Genomic DNA, 17,133 nt, shown 5'->3' on the forward strand with positions numbered 1-17,133 from the left:
TGATGCTATTCATCCCCTTCCCCTTCTCTCACCTCTTCCAAGGTGGTATGCTCGAGGTTTTTCCGCAGCGAGAGGTCAGTCAGCAAGCTTCATAAACAAGACGAATACTTCTGACTGCTTTTATAGCTAACATTATACCTCTCCTCCCTCCTCTCCCTTCTTACAGCCACATTGCTAGGCTTCATTGATGACCTTTTCGATATTCGATGGCGACATAAGTTACCCATTCCGATCGTTGCTGCGGTCCCCACGTTGTTGGTGTATTACTCGGTCGGAGGGGCGACGAGTGTCGTCTTACCGCAAGGAGTGGTAGGTTGGGCGAGGACTATGGGGATGGGAGAGTGGGTTGACAACGGGGTTGTTGATCTTGGACCTCTATACTACATCTATCTCATCCTACTCCCTACCTTTACCACCAACTCAATCAACATCCTAGCTGGCATAAACGGTGTGGAAGTCATCCAAGCCCTCCTCATCGCCCTTTCCGTCATTCTCAACGACCTTTTGTTCCTTCCTATCTGGCCTGAACGTTTTTTGAGATTGCTAGGAGTCGGCCAGCCAGAAAATGGAAGAGTGCTAGAATGGGCGATGGGGGAAGTGGTAGATCGGCATCTGATGAGTTTGTACTTCATGGCGCCCCTTGCAGGTGTTTGTGCTGGGTTCTTATGGCATAACTGGTGCGTCTATCTTACTTTATCTCTCGCAATCGCACTTGCAAGCACAACTGAATATGAAGTCTGATAGGTATCCAGCAAGGGCTTTTCCTGGAGACACCTTCTGTTACTTTACAGGCATGGCCTTCTCCGCGGTCGCTATCCAGGGACATTTCTCAAAGACTTTGGTCCTATTCTTCATCCCGCAGATATTCAACTTCGTGCTCTCATGCCCTCAACTCTTTGGACTTGTAGATTGTCCAAGACATCGATTACCTTCGTAAGTCCTCCTCTGCCGCTTGTCATGTGTGAGAAGCTTTGTAACATGTGGCTTATGGGCTGATGATTTCTGTTGCCATCATTTTTAGATTCGATGCGGAGACCGGGCTCTTGCATCCCTCGCGAGTAATCTTTGAGAATCCACCCCCAACAAAGACAAGAATATCTCTCAAAATACTAGAATGTCTCCGCCTAGTTCGCTTGGAACGTAGTAAACCATCAAAAGAATACCAACAAATCCACATCAAATCGTCCACAAATCTCACCATTCTCAATTTTCTCTTAGTCCATTTCGGGCCTATGCGAGAACAAACATTGTGTGCGCTTGTAGCTGGAGTGCAGATCTTGGGGAGCGCAATGGCTTTCGGCATCAGGTATGGTGTTGGGAGCTGGTTCTATGGTGGAGATCGACGATAGATTCTGCTCGGGGTATGAGCATATATGTATTAGTATTTGTGTCTTCTTTAAATTCTTGATATGGACTATTTACTGAATTACTGAACTACTGAGCTCCAGCCGTGTTTAGGGAGAAAAGTGTAGGTGTAGATATGGCTGGGGCACGATTGTCAACGATAGTGATACCGATGATGGTTGCGTCTATGTATAGCAAATAAACTTGACGTTATAAATTGAGGAGTAAGCACAGAAAGAGCTTTACCTGCATTAATGTCGTCAAGGTTGGACGTACATCATGGTATGCTGGCAGCCGCTTGCTTGTCTTCATCCAAGGACAGTAATTTGGACGTAATTTTACCATCATAGCAGAACATTATCTTGGCTTGCATCCTGAAGAGTCGATCATCAGACCATATCATTTGATTGGCCCTTTGACCGGCAGCTAGCTCCCATAAAATAGCCCTGTCTTTGGTGAAATTGAGACAGTGAGTGTCGTGATGCACCTTGTCATACTCATGATTCCTGTCATACGGTTTTTGTTACGACTCGTCCCCAACAAGGTCCGGCCTTGGAGACGAGATAGAAAGCCGTAGTTTAACTAAGCAATGAGATATATGTATGATATACCTCTTGACACTTGTCTGTTGGCGTATGGTATAGGACGGAGGTATATTCGCTTGGGAAGATCAGGCAAGCTTATATACTGGTGGAGTAAGTTTATGTCGAAGGTGGTGCAAGGTAAGATGAGAGCGAGCACTGGGAGCTCGAGGACCTTTCGCAAAGCAACTTATGAAATATTGATCTTCGAGGGGAAGAAGATCAAGATCGAGGACAGGACTCCCCTTTATATACTTCTACAGAAATCTATTTATACCCCTTGATGCCCAGCTGGAGGTTCAGTTGGTCCAGCTGGACCTTCTTATCTGAAACAATCTTGCTTTCCTTCATTAAGCTCCAGAGGCAGCAGAAGATGCAAAACACAAGCAAGCACAAGACAGAGGCGGAGCAAGTGCCACATTCGGGGTTGGCCGGAGATCTGGCCACGTGGAGGGTTGTGGGTCGCGTTTGACTTCGTCGCAAAAGACGTAAACAAACAATTATAGGCGTTCGTCTATTCCTCACACTCTTCTTTCATCTCCCTATCTTCCAATGCTTATATAATCCCTGCCCAAATAATACCTCCTCAAGGTTATCGGGTGGCTAGAAAGGCATACACTGCAAGTACTTTCTCGTATACTGCGCCTACGAACAGTATGTCATCGACTTGGCAACACTGGAATCAAGCTTACACCTGCACAGCACGCTTACAAACATGTCAACAATACCCAGTTCACCACATTCTACCCCTTCTACTCGAATTCGAATTCACCAATCACCGATCTCTGCATCCATCTCTACTCGAAATTCCATTATCCATTCTTCAGCCAAAGGCTGGTCGCCTCTTCAAATCAACAAGGGCGATTATCGATCAGGCCTTTCTCTCTCCCCTTCCCCAGAGCCTAATACTCAGTCAGGGCCTCGAAGGACGTCTAACTCTTTCAAAGTCGTTACCTCAAATAGTCTTGTCTCCAATTCACCATTCAAAAGCCCGCAAGCTGGAGGGACTGGGGAAAAGGATCAGGTGATCCATGAGAGGCGAAGTACGAGACAGTTGGGAGAAGTAGCGCCAAGCGCGAGAGGTGTTGGATCGACGCCAAAGACGGTGATTGGTCTTGGGATATCTGCTAAGAGAAGTGGAAGCCGATCACCCAGTGGTGGTGCGGCTGTCAACGGTCAACGTAAAGTCTCCGGCGAACGTCCACGAGTTGCTTTTCCTGTGTCGAATGGTGAACGTCGATCGTCTGGCGAGCGCGATGTTTCCGGGAGCAAGGAGAATGAGAGTCCAGATGTCAGATACGGCAAGAGATTGCCAAGGGCTAGTATGGGTCTCAAGGGACTCGTTGAAGGGAGCTATGTCAGCAAGTCGCCTTTTAAAAAGTCACCTAGTGGCTTGTCCGCTGCTTCTGACAACCAAGCAGATGAAGCTGCTTCTGCGGCTCCTGGAACGGTTCCCGTCGAGATGGACGACGTCTTTTCGTCACCTTCTCCAAGGCGAATTTCAGGTGGCAAACAACGTCGCGCTTCCCCTGGTACTCTCGGTTCCATGGCTCACCGATCGCCCACATTTTCCTCTCCTCGCTCTGTGGCTTCAAATGTCTTTCTCGCGCCTCCACCTAATGGACTTTCTCCTCTCCGCGAGCAGCTTTCTGCATCTTACCATGCCGATCTTGAGCCTATGCCTACTCCTACAGCGCAGAAGTCTGCCTTGACACCTTCTCGTCGTTTGCGCGGGCCTCGTCGTGCATCCCAAGGCTACGACAGTCCTTCGAAGAAGACGGTCACGTTTCAACCTACCCCCGATGTCAAGGAGTATGAAATTCTTAGTGCTGAACCTAGTGCCGATGGAAGTTTCGACGTAGAGATGGAGGATGAGGCGGATTGGGAGGATGAGCGCCAGAATAGCTTGGATGATCTACTCATCGAGGAGGAGAACGTGTCTCCAAATGAACAAATCGAACAAGAGTCGCATGACGATCATGACGCTCAGCATAACGAGTCTACCACTGCCGACTTTATGGACACACTTGTGCAAGAAGGTCTGTTTTCTCCTCCCGAGATGGACACTCCGGCATTCCAAGATCAAGCAGCGTTTGAAATTCCTCTCGAGACTTCTTTCACCGAGGCTGAGAATGAGTCTGATAGACCATACTTAGCTACACCAAGTCTCGGTGACTCGGTTCATGCCTCGCCACTGTTTGGGAACCACGACGTCTTTAGCGAGACTGATTCAGCTGGGATTCCTTATGGCCGCACGCACCACGCTGAGCGTGCTGCCGAGGCGCACAAGACGGTTTTACATATTCCTATAGAGCAACCTAGCCTTCCGCACGCTCAAGAACATCGTATGCTTTTCAATGCCAATGCGGCTCAGCCATCAATCCTTCCTCCCATCACTCCTACCTCTCCTTCATTCTATCATGACTATAACGATCCTTTCGCGTCAGTTACACCTTCCCTATCCTCTCGCGCCCCGGAGCCAAAGAGTCAGCAAGGGCCAGAACCTCACGCACACCAATCTGGTCCCTTGCCTGATCCATTTATCACTCTTCAAACGGCAACCAAAACCATTCTGCCTTCCGAAGAATCTAAGAACCGAGAAGAGGATGGTGTGCCACTGGGAAGGACAAGTCATAAAGATAGAGTTCTGGCTGCGAGGATGTTGGCAACTAGAGAACTGGGTTTGGGTATGCCTGGCAGGCCGAACAGATCTGTCCCTACTTCATCCCCTCCCACTTCTCCTTTGTCAGAGTCTGAGCCAGTGTTTGAATGGAGAGAAGAAGAAGTGGTAGAAGAGAAGCCCATCAGGAAGTTGCCAAAAGTTCCTCCTCCTGCGCCGATGCCTGTTGAAGTACCGAGTCCTGTGATGAGCCCTCAGAAAGAGATTGAAGTGAGTTTTTTGGCAGGCCGTGGCTGGCTGTATTCGCTAACATATATAAAGGAGAACAAATTAGTTGTTGGCGGATTCAGTCTGCCAGACATTGATAAGACCTCCCCCTTCTTCAATTCTGCGCCGACTTTTGAACAGGCTGTTCAGCCTCTCGAAGAGCGAGCTACATCTCCATCTATCTCTGGTATTGACTCCAAATCCGAGTCCGTAAGTGACGATATTGATCGTCCTCTCACACCGCCTACTCCTCGTTCTACAGTTGAAGCGACCAAACCAGAAAGCCCGCACAGGTTGCCAGAGTTCAACTTCTATTTTGAAACCATCAACTTTGACTCTGCTGCCAATAAAGGCGAAAAGGTTGTCAAATCTGAATCCATTCCCTTCGGGGTGAGCTCTGTCGAGCAGAAGGAGGTGACGGCGCCTATTGAAGTGGAAAGAGCGACCAAAGAAGACATTCCGAAGATCACCTCGAACTCTGCAAGCGACTTTTCGCCTTCTCCCTTAAAATCCCAATCCCAAGAAAAGAAGACGACGCATGACTCGACTACAAATCGTATTCGTCAACGCATTTCACGTGAAATGATTCGCGAGACGATCCAACAGCGTATCGCTGATGGCAGCCTCAGCCGCCGCCCAGCTAGTATGGACATGGATACCTTGTCAAAGAGCTTTTCAAGGACGAGTTTGGGTGATTTCGAGATGAAGAGAAATAGGAGAGTGTCAATGGATAAGGACCTGCCGCCACCCCCTGCAGAATCGCCTGCTATGGTCTCGAGTGCACCTTCAACTCCTAGCAAGCCCAGACCCAAATCTGAAATACTCGGCCGCGTTACTTGTCCCCAATCTCAATCCCATTCTGCCGAACGACCCGGTATGCGACCCCGAAGCCAGACCCAGTCTGCCCATGAGGTTTTCAAGCAGTCTGAACGTGAAGGTGGTGAAGCCAAATCTGCTTTGGACAAGATTGTTGCACTTGTACGTCGGGATGCTGGGGGGAACAAGGAGGGAGGAGAGAAAATGGAGAGAGATGTAAGTGGGACAATTGCTGCTGCGATGTCTCGTGTACCAACCCCCGGAAAGGAAATAGATAAGCCGGCTGGTATCTTGAGAAATCCCAACGGGTTACTTGACGCAAACTCCAAGGCAGAGGAGTTTGAAGTTGGTCCTGGATCGCCGGTATCCAAAAGGCGAGTTAGTAACAATGTCCGTCCGATTTCGGAAACATCCATCTCCCCTCGGTCCAGCTTCAGCGGTACACAGTCCTCGAAAGATGGACCTACCGCACGAGAGCAAGCAATCATTGCCAAACGTCGCCAGGATAGGGATCGCCAGGTTAGCACAGCGAGTGCCGTCAGCGCAATTAGTGTGGGCTCGAGAAAGAGTAGGAGGAGTCTAAGTATGGGGGATGTCAATGCGGAAATCAGTCAAGCGAAAAGCCATAGGCATACCATGATGGGTCCTCCTAATGCCGATAACAATGGGACTCCTTCGGGGGTGGCAGCGAGGAGGGGTACCAGAGGAAACCCGAGGCTGACGTTAGGGATTGATGACGAAGAGAGGTCGATCCTTGATGCCTTCAGAGAGGAGGTTGACCATATTGGGTCAGAGGTGAGAATTGAATTTCTGGTATTTTGATGAGATTACTGACTAGTAACAAAGCGAGGGTACAAGGTTCGAGAACTACCTGTTGTACGGGCTTCATACAACGGCAAGATAGCCCATAGTAATGCCGGTAACCTCGAAGTTGGTAAAGCCTGGAAAGCCCTCAGACGACCATCCGACCTTGTGAGTTGGCTTTTTCCGGAGATGTAGTACGGTCCTATGAGCTGACTATAATGTACCAGCACGAGCACGCGGCAGCTATTAAGGCAATGCGAGAGCGTGAAACTGAACTCGGAAAGGCTACCGGTACCATCTTTGTCAAAGTACTTGGTATTGAGGGTGTCCAGTTTCCCATCCCGCAAGAACAAACGCACTTTTGTATTACCCTGGATAATGGGATTGACTACATCAAGACGCCTTATTCGGTGCTGAAAGAAAGTGCGAGGGTGAATCAAGAGTTCAGTTTGTGGGTTTTTCTTTTCATAACCAGCTGGAGAACGTCTACTGATGTGGGTGTAGAGTGGAACACCCCAGTTTTGAGTTTTCTCTTTCCATCGATATCCGCCGCGATCCCCACATCCTCAAACTCATCCACGAGAAAAACAACCCACCACGGCCAACTGCTCCGGCTTCACCGGCCAAGGCCCATGGAGGTCACTTCCGTGCTCTTTTCGGATCTCCTCGTAAACCCAAAGGTCCTGTACCGAAAGGTGCTGCGCCCAAAAAAGACGTGAGGCTCGCAGCTCCGGCTTCTACATCCACAGTCGCGAAAAAGGAGACCATCGCCAATTATCTCCTCGACTCAACAAATGGCACGATTGCAAAGACGCATATCCAGTTCAAGACTATTGCCAAGAATTGTGAAGCCCGCGTACTTGAAATTCGTTACCCGATGTTTGCAATGTTTAAGGGCGATGCTAGTAATATTGGGTCGTTAGGATCAGGTGGATCAGGTGGCAGCAAAGAAGCTGAAGGTGCGAGGAGAGCATTGGCAAAGATTACGTTACAAGTGTTCAGGTTGCCACCTATTCCTGGTTTGAATGCGGACGAGTTGCCACAGTGTATTGATGACTGTCTGAGAGGGTTGAGGCACCATGCTTGGCATGAACATGAGTATTACGATGGAGTGTTGACCCAAGATGGTGGGGATTTGAACGTGAGTCAAGAAAACAATCAATCGATCCATTGAGCGAGGCTGGAAGGAAGGTAGCTGACTGTTTTCCCTATGAAGAACCCTAAAAGGCGTTTGTTCAAGATCATCGGTGGTAATCTCGTAGCAATCAACGAAGTTACCAAGAAAAAAGTAGCCATGATTGACCTCCGTCAAGCAGTGTCCATCATAGATCTCAACGAGGATCAGCCGGGTACGCCCAAGTCAAAGATGACAATGCGCCCGAGGGATTCGGATGAAGGTTTTGGTCAGAGACCGAGGAGCTTTATGATTGAATTTAAGGATGGGGAAGGAATCATGTTCATGGCTGATACGGATATGGCCAAGGCGGGATGGTGAGTTTTCCTTTACATTTTGGCTTGCAATCCGTCGCATTTCCCGGATACTGATGGATCACGCGTATAGGATGGAAGTCCTTCAGGGTCTTGTGGGCAAGATCCCTTCAAACCCGCTATGGGCAGAACTTCTTACCTTGCGTATACGCGAAAAGGCTGCAAAGCGGTCAGCGTCCAGCGGTAGTCTGGCAAAAGAGGGAAGAAAGGTGTCTGTCAAACGTCCCTCTGCGGCTGGGAAACGTTAGCTGAATGGATGAAGAGCGAGCGGGACATGGTGAAGAGTACAAGGGTCCTAGACGGACGATTGTTGGATTTTCTTTATTTGTGTACATATATTTTCGATTTCCTAATTCTTTATCGACCACCTTGAAATTGTCTTTTTCTGTCCATTAATTCTTCTTCATATCCCACCCTTGCTTGATATCTTTTCTGAGTGTCTAGTAGTGCTTGTTCAGACGTTGTGTATAGGGAATGGCCGTTCTTCTTGCAATGGATGCAAATGCCTGACTATAGTAATGGCGGCATTAAGGGGTCGATTGGTATGAAATGAGACTAACAACGAGGACATGGAACACAAGTCCATACCTTTCCTGCACGTTAATGACATGCTTTTTAATGGAGGATGGCACCAAGGCCTCATGGAGGACACGGCAGGTGTATGCATGCTCGGCACTTTGCGAATGATTAAAAAGGAGAGCATGAAATGTATATAGAAGCATCATTTCCTCATGTCCATCTTTGGCATCATCACTTTCGCCGCCGTTATCATCAACAACGTCGCCGCAGTGGGTTCGTTGTTTATTGCTTGCAGTAAACATCCATCCATCCATTTACACATCTATCTGCTTCTTCACAGTCCGTCATCTACAGCATTCAACATCGCACATATCATGTCGTTACCGGTACACCCACACCTACATTCGGGGTACTATTCCCCCTCATCGTCCTCTTCACCTCTTGAATCCAACTCATTCCCCGTAGTCGGTCCGGATCCAGATGATACAACCACAGGCGACGACGAGGACAACATGTTTCGAGATATGAGCTTTGATGAAATCCTTGAAGACCTTAACGCCAGGTTCTTGATAAACCTCCCGAAGGAGGAGATGAACTTGTTGAGGGTGTACTGGCAAGCTGAACAGGCGTGAGTTTCCCCGCCCCTTTCCTGCGGTGCTGTCGCTGGATGCAGCGATGGGTTGTGCGCTGAAAGCAGCCACGCAGTCATTGGTTCTATGAGGATTACCTTCGTCCACTGAACCCGTCGCTCCCCTCTCTTTCTCAACGGCAATTCACCCGGTTAATCATCGAGTCATCGCCGCTGTATAGCCGACTCGTATCTGGGAGTACTGTGGATTATGAAAGTGTTTGGGATGAATACAAGTCGTACAAGCGGATGGTCCCCTGTTGCGGAGGTATTCTCTTGAATAAAGAGGGGGACAAGGTGTTGCTTGTGAGAGGGTGGAAGTCAAATGCCGGATGGAGTTTCCCTAGGGGCAAGATCAATCTGGCTGAGAGTGAGGAAGCTTGCGCTGTCCGAGAGGTGAGCTGGATGGCTGAGCGTTGTGATATGATGTGCTGCGGAGAAACTGACAAGAGCCTGATAGGTGGAAGAGGAGACGGGTTTTGATTTGACAGGGATGGTCAAGCCGGACGACAAGATCAAGACACATATCAACGCTCAAGAGGTTACCATGTTCATTGTCCCAGGTATTGATGAGGCTACAGAGTTTGAAACGCAGACGAGACACGAGATTGGGGTTCGTTCGTTGCCACAAATCGAACTGGGGTTATGCTGACTAGCAATTTAGGCGATCGAGTGGGTACCCCTCCAAGATCTCCCTACGTGGTCTGGGAATAAGAGAGGCCCCAGGAAGACAGGAAAAGCCAAAAGGTTTTACAATGTGACTCCCTTTGTTAAGTAAGCGTCGTCGATGATCTCTGTGTATGAGACTCTGCTCACTCACTGTAGCCCTCTCAAATCATGGATGAAGGAACACGGAATGAACCCTTATCCCAAAGCACGTCAGTCGAAGCCCACAAGTAAAGACCCCTCCGTTTTCCACCGGGACATCCAACCTTTTCGATTTGACTCCTTTACCGGCTCTCCATCCAACTCGCCGGTTCCTCAGGCTCCTTCCCCTTCACATCTTCCTTCCCGTGGATCCTCAGCGTTGGACCAGCTTTTCACAAAGTTCATACATAAGCAAGAAGAAGAAATTATGGCACCTTCTCGAGCGGGGGCGTTGGGTAGCGATAACAATGCCGGTTTGGAGAGATTGTTTAACGGGCTCAATGTTTTGCAAGAAGAAGAAGATGCGTTGCGTTTGCGCCAGAGGCAGCAGGCAGAGGAAGAGATGAGGAAGAAGGAGGATGATGCGCTCGCGAGACTGTTGGGTGGAGTAGGAGGGGCAACTCCTCAGCAGGAGGCTCCTCAGCCTCAGCTCCAGCCGCAACCTCAAGGAAAGACTTTGAAACAGACCAATTTGCTGGCTATGCTAAACCAGAAACCTAACGGAGCGCCTCCTGCTGCAAAGACCCAAAGCTCAACTCAAACCCAAACTCAGATTCAACTCCATCACGACAGACTTCTTTCCGTAATTTCCCCTCAAGCACCTCCTTCTTCTCTTCGAACAAACGTCGCTGCTTTATCTGGGACTGACGATGCAGTCGGAACCAGAGCCTCTGACGCTGGCGCTGCCTCAACCACCTCCCAACCGGGCACAGGATCTGCTAACAGGTTAGAAAGCAAGAGCGGAGAGATAGAGAGGCAGGCAAGGGCAAGGGCGCTGTTGGATATGACAATTGCAGGGATAGGGAGCAGTTCGGCAACAGAAACAAGGTCGGCGCCAACGACAGCGGCGACGATGGCAAAGGCGAGGATTGATGGTGCACAGGTTAAACAATTAGTCTCGCATCCTCTTGGGCCAATGCAAACTCAAAGTACCATCCCACCCCAATCTCTGCCACCTAATCCCCCGCGCCATCCTTACGCACCCTATCCATCCCAGTCCTCTTACCCATCTCATGTGCCGCACTTATCCCACCCAGCGCCTCCGGCCCATCCGGCTCATACGGTTCCTCTGTCCCTTCCACCTCATCCAGGACACGAGCATGCAAATATGAACATGAACATGTATACCGACACAACCCAAGCCCGACCACCTACCATCCTCCCACCGCCCTTGTCGATGCCCATGCCAATGCCGATGAACCAATCTTACCGTCCCGCTGCCAATGCCCCTCACCCCCACCTTACTTCTCCGCAGAATATGCAGGGGATGTACATCGGCCCAGGCGCCCCTCATGGTCAGTCATTAGTTCAAGTTCCGGGGCAAGGACAAGGGTATTATCAGCCATTCCCCGGGGGATCACCGCCCCACACGCAGATTGGTTCCCAGCCCATATCCGTAAGCATGCCTGGACCAGGACCAGGAGTAGGATCGGGACCAAAGGTAGGAGCAGGATCAGGGATAGGGTATTACAACAGCCCGCCCGTATCCCAAGGTCAAAGGATGTTTCCTCGTCAGGTGAATGGAAATGCGAACGGGCAACAGCAGCAGCAGCATCAGCATCCGCTCCCCATGCCACCTATACATAATCAAGGTTTACCTCCCCAGACGGGTCAGTATAATCACGTTGGACAAGTTGGGCAGAATGGTCAGATCGGTCAGAATGGTCAGAGGACGTTGCCTACAAAGGCATCATTCGGGGGGGTTCAGGCGCAAGGACAAGCGGCGGCGAATGTGTATCACCCTGTACCTCGTCCGCCTGTGGGAGCAGCAGGGCTGTTGGCGATGCTCAATGGAGATAGGCAAAGTAAATGATAGGAGAGTAAAGTAGAGATGCACATGGATTAGAAAGACAGAGATGCACGTGGATCTGCGGAGTAAAGGGACCAATGTGGTTAGTAAATGTTTCCAGTGATATGCCGTGATATGCCTTAGTGGCCTCTTTTTGGATGCTGTATGGTATGATCATGAAGAGGAGTATGACAGTGGGAGAATGGTGTGTACTTCTTAGTGAATGTGTATCGAACCCAGCCAGAGGAACCGAGATGGTATGCGTTACAAGATTTACTCCCAAAACCCCTTTTTCACTACTATCTATGTAGAAAAGGCGTGAACTGCATACGGTCGATGAACGCGTGGTAACCCGACTCCCATGCGTGAAATCGCCTCGTCACTCTGGCTATCTAATACTTCGAAAACACTTCAAAACGGCGATGAATAATGAGCGTAAATATAATTGTCCAAATAAATGATTAATTTGAGGAGAACGTGGGGCCAAGTGCTTTGTACTAAGGGCTTTCCTGTGTTCGAGGTGCCTACGAGAATTTCCAGAATGACGGTCGACTCAATCCAGCAGAAGTCTTTGATCTTTCAGATGACGGTTGGGAACTTTGCAAACGTTTGTAAATGGCCGGGCCTATGGGAGTAAGGGATCCTTCCTCTTTTCCCTCCTCGCCCCCCCTTGCGACGTTGGTAGAAGATGGCGTCCCAATGCGTTGCTTTTGAGAATGAGGGTGTCCTTTTGTTTCAGGGAGTGAAGCGGGTGAAGGTGAGGGTGGCGATTTGATAGATGCAGTGGTCGAAAAGGAAAGATGGCCATAATCTGTGCGAAGGTGGAAGAGTTCTTGTTCAAGACCAGAACGTTGTTCACGTAGTTGAGCGACTTCAACCTAGAGCTTTCGGGATGAGAATTTTGGCTAACTCAGCTGGATAGAAGTTTTTCAAAGACCTACAAGACAGTTCTTGAACATCCTCACCGCCTCATTGTACCCTTCAATCTTCTTTTCCATAATTTTTACCTTGACCTTCATCTTTTCCTTTTCCAATAGCTCCTTATCATCCCTTTTTCTCAACTCGACCTTTGCCATCTCCCCTTTAATCCGCTTTTCCTCCATTTCCGACCTCGCCTTATCGTTCTCTTCCCTTGTCATTTGTGATCGACGACGGGCCTCGTCCAGATCCTCCATCACCCTTCCGAACATGGCTTGCATAGCCGCCACACTCTCTTCAGCCCGTTCTCGATGCGTTTCTGCCATTTCTGCACGATGCTGCCACTGTTCCTGTCGATCTCTTGTAATCTCAAGCTCAGTTCGTAACTGACAGACTTCATTGATTAGGTAATCTACGCCTACTGATTTCCTGTGGTTGTATTTCGCCCCTCGAGATGTTGGCGGACTGGAACGGCTGCTGTTTATGTAGCGCAGTCGACGGGGAGTGATGTTGGGCGATTCAATGGTGATTTTCAGGCCTTGCTTGCGCGATGGAGAGTTTAATGGGGAAGGACTGGGGGAGCATGGGCCTTGGGAGTACGAAGATTTTGGGGAGTTTAAGAAAGCAGAAAGCTCTGCTCTTTGGCTTTCGACGATATCTTCCGAGACCGCCAATTGCGTCTTTCAGAGACACTCATCATCAGCCTTTATCCCCCCCGTTGTACCACCCTTTGGAATAAAAAGACAAGTTACTCACTTTGAGTCTTGCGTTCTCCCGCCTCAAAACAACCATTTCCTTCGCGACGCCATGATCAACGTTTGACCAGTGACCCCCCGGGATCAATGCCTCTAAAAACGTCTTTTCACCTTTTAGATCATCGGCTGTAAGGAACCCTCGCTGAAACGCCCGTGCAAAGAGGGCCTTGTACATCAAGCTTTCCTCCATCGTCAAAACGTCCCCAGGGGCGCCACCATTAAGGCCGTCGCCTGTACTTGAAATCTTAGCCATGCTATGAACTGTATGGCTGTGGAGATGATGATCCATCGGGGTGAGAAGTATCTCCGCCGCAGACGATTCAGACATGGAAGGTGATATCACCGGTGTAGGTGCAGAGGAATTCTCGCTGCGCGGCTGTTTGAGCTGATTGGGTGGCAACAGGGAAAGAATGGATGGCATCCTCGTCTCCGCATTGGTATTAGTAGAGGTTCTGGCGGCGATGGTTGTGGGTACATTTGAAGCCTGGGCCAAAACTTCATCGTGAGGGTGATCAATGCCAAGCTCGACCATCAATGCTGACTTTCTTGGGTTATCAATCTTTGAGATCGGTTCAAAGTTGCACGAGAGCCTCTCCCCATAACTCATTTCGCTTTCTAGCGATAAGAAATGTCCTCCCGAAGAAGGATAAGGAGAAGAATGAGAAGGAAGGGGATTACCGATCACGGCACAGGAGCTGATAGCTGAAAGTGCTGGAGAAGCAGGTTCGGTGCGGCCAATAGAGGCGTCGTACCATGGTGTAATAGTATTTGAATGGGTGCAAGGAACTATAGTTTGAGAGCTGTCCTTCTTGCTACCAATGCTAGTTGACTGCAAAGAGTTGGTGAAGGAAGATGGAATCCCCTGGGCAGCGAAGTGGGGATATGAGTTTCCGCCGTACTCCTGGTCATCAACCATCTCCACAGAAATTACAGGCATCCCTTGCCTATGTTGCGAATCAGGTATCGCACTTTTCGACGCCTGGCGCATATTCTCCATCGGAGTCAATACTTCTCGGGCAATACCCGCCGTCTCGATACCAAGCCCACCAGAAATGGACAGACCCCGATGGGCAGAGTACTGAGTCGGAAGAAGAGATGGGGATGTCGAGCCATATCCGGTACCAGGATCAGATACGGGATCCGCTGTGGAAGTATAGGTATGGGCCTGTGAATATGTATCGATCGAGCTAGGCGGTGGAGGGATTGATTTCTCCGATGTCATAAACCGCTTGTATACCGGGTTTTGTACTTGTGCATGGGCTTCTTCTGCGGGTGCTATAAACATCCATCCGAAAGTCAAGATCAATAAAAATCTAACACGAAAGAATGCGTGGAAAAGAAAAAGGGCAAACTGTACCCGTACTTACGACAAGAACCGACTTCACCAGCTGTTTCTAATGGAGTAGGTATCGCGGTAGGGAAAGCTATAGGCGATGTAGCTTATGAAGCAGATAACAGTGTACAGCTTTAGCGTTTGAATCCGGGATTTTTAACGTGGAGCGTAAAGCATTGTTACTTACGTTTGTAATTTGCTTGAGCAGCCAACATTTGATCAAGCATCGAATCGACCGCTATATCCAGAAGGGAAAGGGGAAAAGGGGATTGTCTATCAGCATCTGTCCGGATACGACGATGACGGATAGGGCGTGGGGAAACGTACATTGGTTAGCAATATCGAAAGTCAGCACCGTAGGCATTGGAAACCTTAACGATTCTACCACAAAATTCATCAGCTTTATTTTCCCAAAAATAAATAAATACATAAACAAAGTTGGGGGGCAGGGAGAGATAGAGCAGCTTGAGAACAAGAAGAAAAAGGGTGTACATACCAGCAGACGTAATAACACCTCCACTTCTGTTCCTCTTCGCATCCCTGCTACCACACGAAACAGCAGAAACTGGTGGAGTCGGCGGGGCATGATGGAAACGAACCCTTCGAGGAACGTCCTGCGCCACCTTGCCTTTGCTTTTCTTCTTTCCCACTATTTCCGAATTCGAATTTAGAGTGGGATTTGCCTCTTTCCTGCCGAATTTGAGTATCCCTTGTTTCGGTGATTTCACTTTTTCCTGTGACTTTGGTACTGGCTTGATCTTTTCCTTTGTAACCTTTTTCCATCTAGGATTGTCCTTAAATCCGTCTGGAGCTTTGCATGATGATTGTCTGGTATCTTTACCCTTATAGTTGGTCTTACCGTTGTTCTTGACCTGGCCCTTCCCTTTCGCCTCAACCTCCTCGATAGCACGCGTCCTCCGCAAAGCATTTTCACTTCCTCTTACATTCGTTGTTGAATGAAGAGAAGGCATGGATACCGATTTTGCTACCATCTTAAAGATACTGTTTTTGGTTGGATTAGGTAAAGACTTTTCTGGTAGGGTAGAGCGTTGTGGCTGTAGTCGGGATTGAGTGGAAAGTAGAGGTTGAGAGGGAGGGCGATGGCGAAGGGGACGGGAATGGGGAGGCGATTTGGGCGGGACAGGTGGAGGAGAAGGAGATTTGGGGGGCACAAGTGGAGGAGAAGGGATGCCAAGCTTGATGATCCCTGTGGGTTTCTCCAGAATCCCACTATCCGTATTCCTCTGGTTAGCCCCCGTAAAATTGTTGCTCGAATTGGCAAAATTGACTGAAGGGTCGAAAGAGGGGGGAGTGACGGGGAAAGGGGGAGAGATGGAAGACGCAGAGAGTCTCCTCTTCTTGAAAGGCGTCTTAACGTCTTTGAGAGACATCTTGCTAGGAGAATGGAACCTTGAGGGCATGGTGAGACTGCTAAGCGTGCTTGTTGGGCGCAATAGATTTCTGTGGTGAACGTGAGTGAGCGAAGAGAGGGCATCGATGGATGGGATAGAAGAAATCGCTAGCCAATGGGCGCTAGAGTCCGTAGAAGGATAACAGTACAAAAGAGGAAAGGAGAAAAGGAGAATTAAAGGGGATTCGTCGCAGACAATTCAACGAGTAAAAAGGCAACAAGAAAGATGAAATGATGGTCAGTGGAGACAAACAGCCTTTAGAATAGGTTGAGAGGCAGGGAAGAAAACAAGAAAAGAATAGAATAAACAACCAACGGGAAGTACCTCAGAGCTCGTGAGACGTATCCTGTTTTCTCACCGGCTCTTTTCCAACTCCTTGATCTCCGCAAGCACGCAGCTGTCATCACGAAAAAAAGTGTCACCAGGGCCAATAGCTTTGTTTCATCTTCGTTCGAGAAACCATACCATGATGGCATGAACAAACCACCGGAAGCTGACAGTTTCTGTTTTCACGTGCTGAACAGCGGATCGGACCCAGTGATGAAGAGCTGATGCAAGACGGTCCCCTAGTCTCGCGCGTGAACAAGCAGACAAAAGGTAACCGCTTCGTAGGTGCGCAAAGTGCTGGGTATTTCCTTTGCGCTCGATTTTATGTGAGTAAAACTTGCATGGATATCGATGTTTCGGAAAGTACCGCAGTTCTGCGACATGTTGAAGCTGCCTTTCACACCGGCCACTGAACTTGCGACTCGAGTCTATACCAAGCAATCCTATGGGTGCAAGGTCCTTTTACAGGGCGTAGGAAGTGTATAGGGTTGAGATATCAATGCTGTTTTGGTGAGAACTGCATGGTTTAGGATGTAATTGAGTTTGAAAGCTCTATAAGTCGGAAGTGTTCCGATGTTGCTGTGGTTGACTGGACTAGGTGGACCGTGGGAAAACGGTGTGTGGAGGACGAGCCATTACGTCATAGGGTTCTTATATGCATAAAT

At 49.1% G+C, this 17,133-nt stretch overlaps 4 protein-coding genes and 3 non-coding genes; 4 read left to right on the forward strand and 3 right to left on the reverse strand.

Moving 5' to 3' along the window:
- Nucleotides 1–1,582, forward strand: part of CNAG_06901 (UDP-N-acetylglucosamine-dolichyl-phosphate N-acetylglucosaminephosphotransferase) — a 2,071-nt gene extending 489 nt beyond the window's left edge. Inside the window, exons 2-5 of the mRNA XM_012192611.1 lie at nt 1–74; nt 127–677; nt 745–933; nt 1,022–1,582. The exon at nt 1–74 is cut by the window's left edge and continues 47 nt beyond it. Coding sequence (XP_012048001.1) covers nt 1–74; nt 127–677; nt 745–933; nt 1,022–1,349 — 1,142 coding nt within the window. The 3' untranslated portion in view covers nt 1,350–1,582.
- Nucleotides 1,043–2,807, reverse strand: CNAG_12325. Its single transcript, XR_001045573.1, has 3 exons — nt 1,621–2,807; nt 1,423–1,547; nt 1,043–1,352 (listed from the first exon to the last, which is right to left on the reverse strand). It is a non-coding gene; the product is annotated as a hypothetical RNA (non-coding RNA).
- Nucleotides 2,446–8,485, forward strand: CNAG_06902 (hypothetical protein). XM_012192948.1 has 8 exons: nt 2,446–2,579; nt 2,628–4,815; nt 4,867–6,423; nt 6,475–6,600; nt 6,660–6,883; nt 6,937–7,573; nt 7,649–7,923; nt 7,994–8,485. Exons 2-8 carry the CDS (start codon nt 2,641–2,643, stop codon nt 8,166–8,168), a joined length of 5,169 nt encoding a protein of 1,722 aa, XP_012048338.1. The 5' UTR covers nt 2,446–2,579; nt 2,628–2,640; the 3' UTR covers nt 8,169–8,485.
- Nucleotides 2,978–8,205, reverse strand: CNAG_12326. The gene is made up of 3 exons (XR_001045574.1): nt 6,464–8,205; nt 6,264–6,389; nt 2,978–6,207 (listed from the first exon to the last, which is right to left on the reverse strand). It is a non-coding gene; the product is annotated as a hypothetical RNA (non-coding RNA).
- A 166-nt stretch (nt 8,486–8,651) lies between the features above and the next one.
- On the forward strand, nt 8,652–12,162 carry CNAG_06903 (mRNA-decapping enzyme subunit 2; the record flags this gene model as incomplete). Its single annotated transcript, XM_012192612.1, has 5 exons — nt 8,652–9,067; nt 9,145–9,463; nt 9,528–9,680; nt 9,732–9,841; nt 9,893–12,162. The coding sequence occupies 5 exons, from the start codon at nt 8,652–8,654 to the stop codon at nt 11,745–11,747; spliced, it is 2,853 nt and encodes a 950-aa protein (XP_012048002.1). The 3' UTR covers nt 11,748–12,162.
- CNAG_06904 (hypothetical protein) lies at nt 11,996–16,986 on the reverse strand. The gene is made up of 7 exons (XM_012192613.1): nt 15,226–16,986; nt 15,057–15,110; nt 14,917–14,967; nt 14,764–14,835; nt 13,398–14,671; nt 12,665–13,321; nt 11,996–12,601 (listed from the first exon to the last, which is right to left on the reverse strand). Exons 1-7 carry the CDS (start codon nt 16,148–16,150, stop codon nt 12,248–12,250), a joined length of 3,387 nt encoding a protein of 1,128 aa, XP_012048003.1. The 5' UTR covers nt 16,151–16,986; the 3' UTR covers nt 11,996–12,247.
- CNAG_12327 lies at nt 12,927–14,489 on the forward strand. The gene is made up of 4 exons (XR_001045575.1): nt 12,927–12,993; nt 13,049–13,743; nt 13,800–13,898; nt 13,963–14,489. It is a non-coding gene; the product is annotated as a hypothetical RNA (non-coding RNA).
- Nucleotides 16,987–17,133: the final 147 nt, after the last annotated feature.

Source organism: Cryptococcus neoformans, chromosome 3, assembly GCF_000149245.1.
Source record: "Cryptococcus neoformans var. grubii H99 chromosome 3, complete sequence".
NCBI classification, from domain to species: domain Eukaryota; kingdom Fungi; phylum Basidiomycota; class Tremellomycetes; order Tremellales; family Cryptococcaceae; genus Cryptococcus; species Cryptococcus neoformans.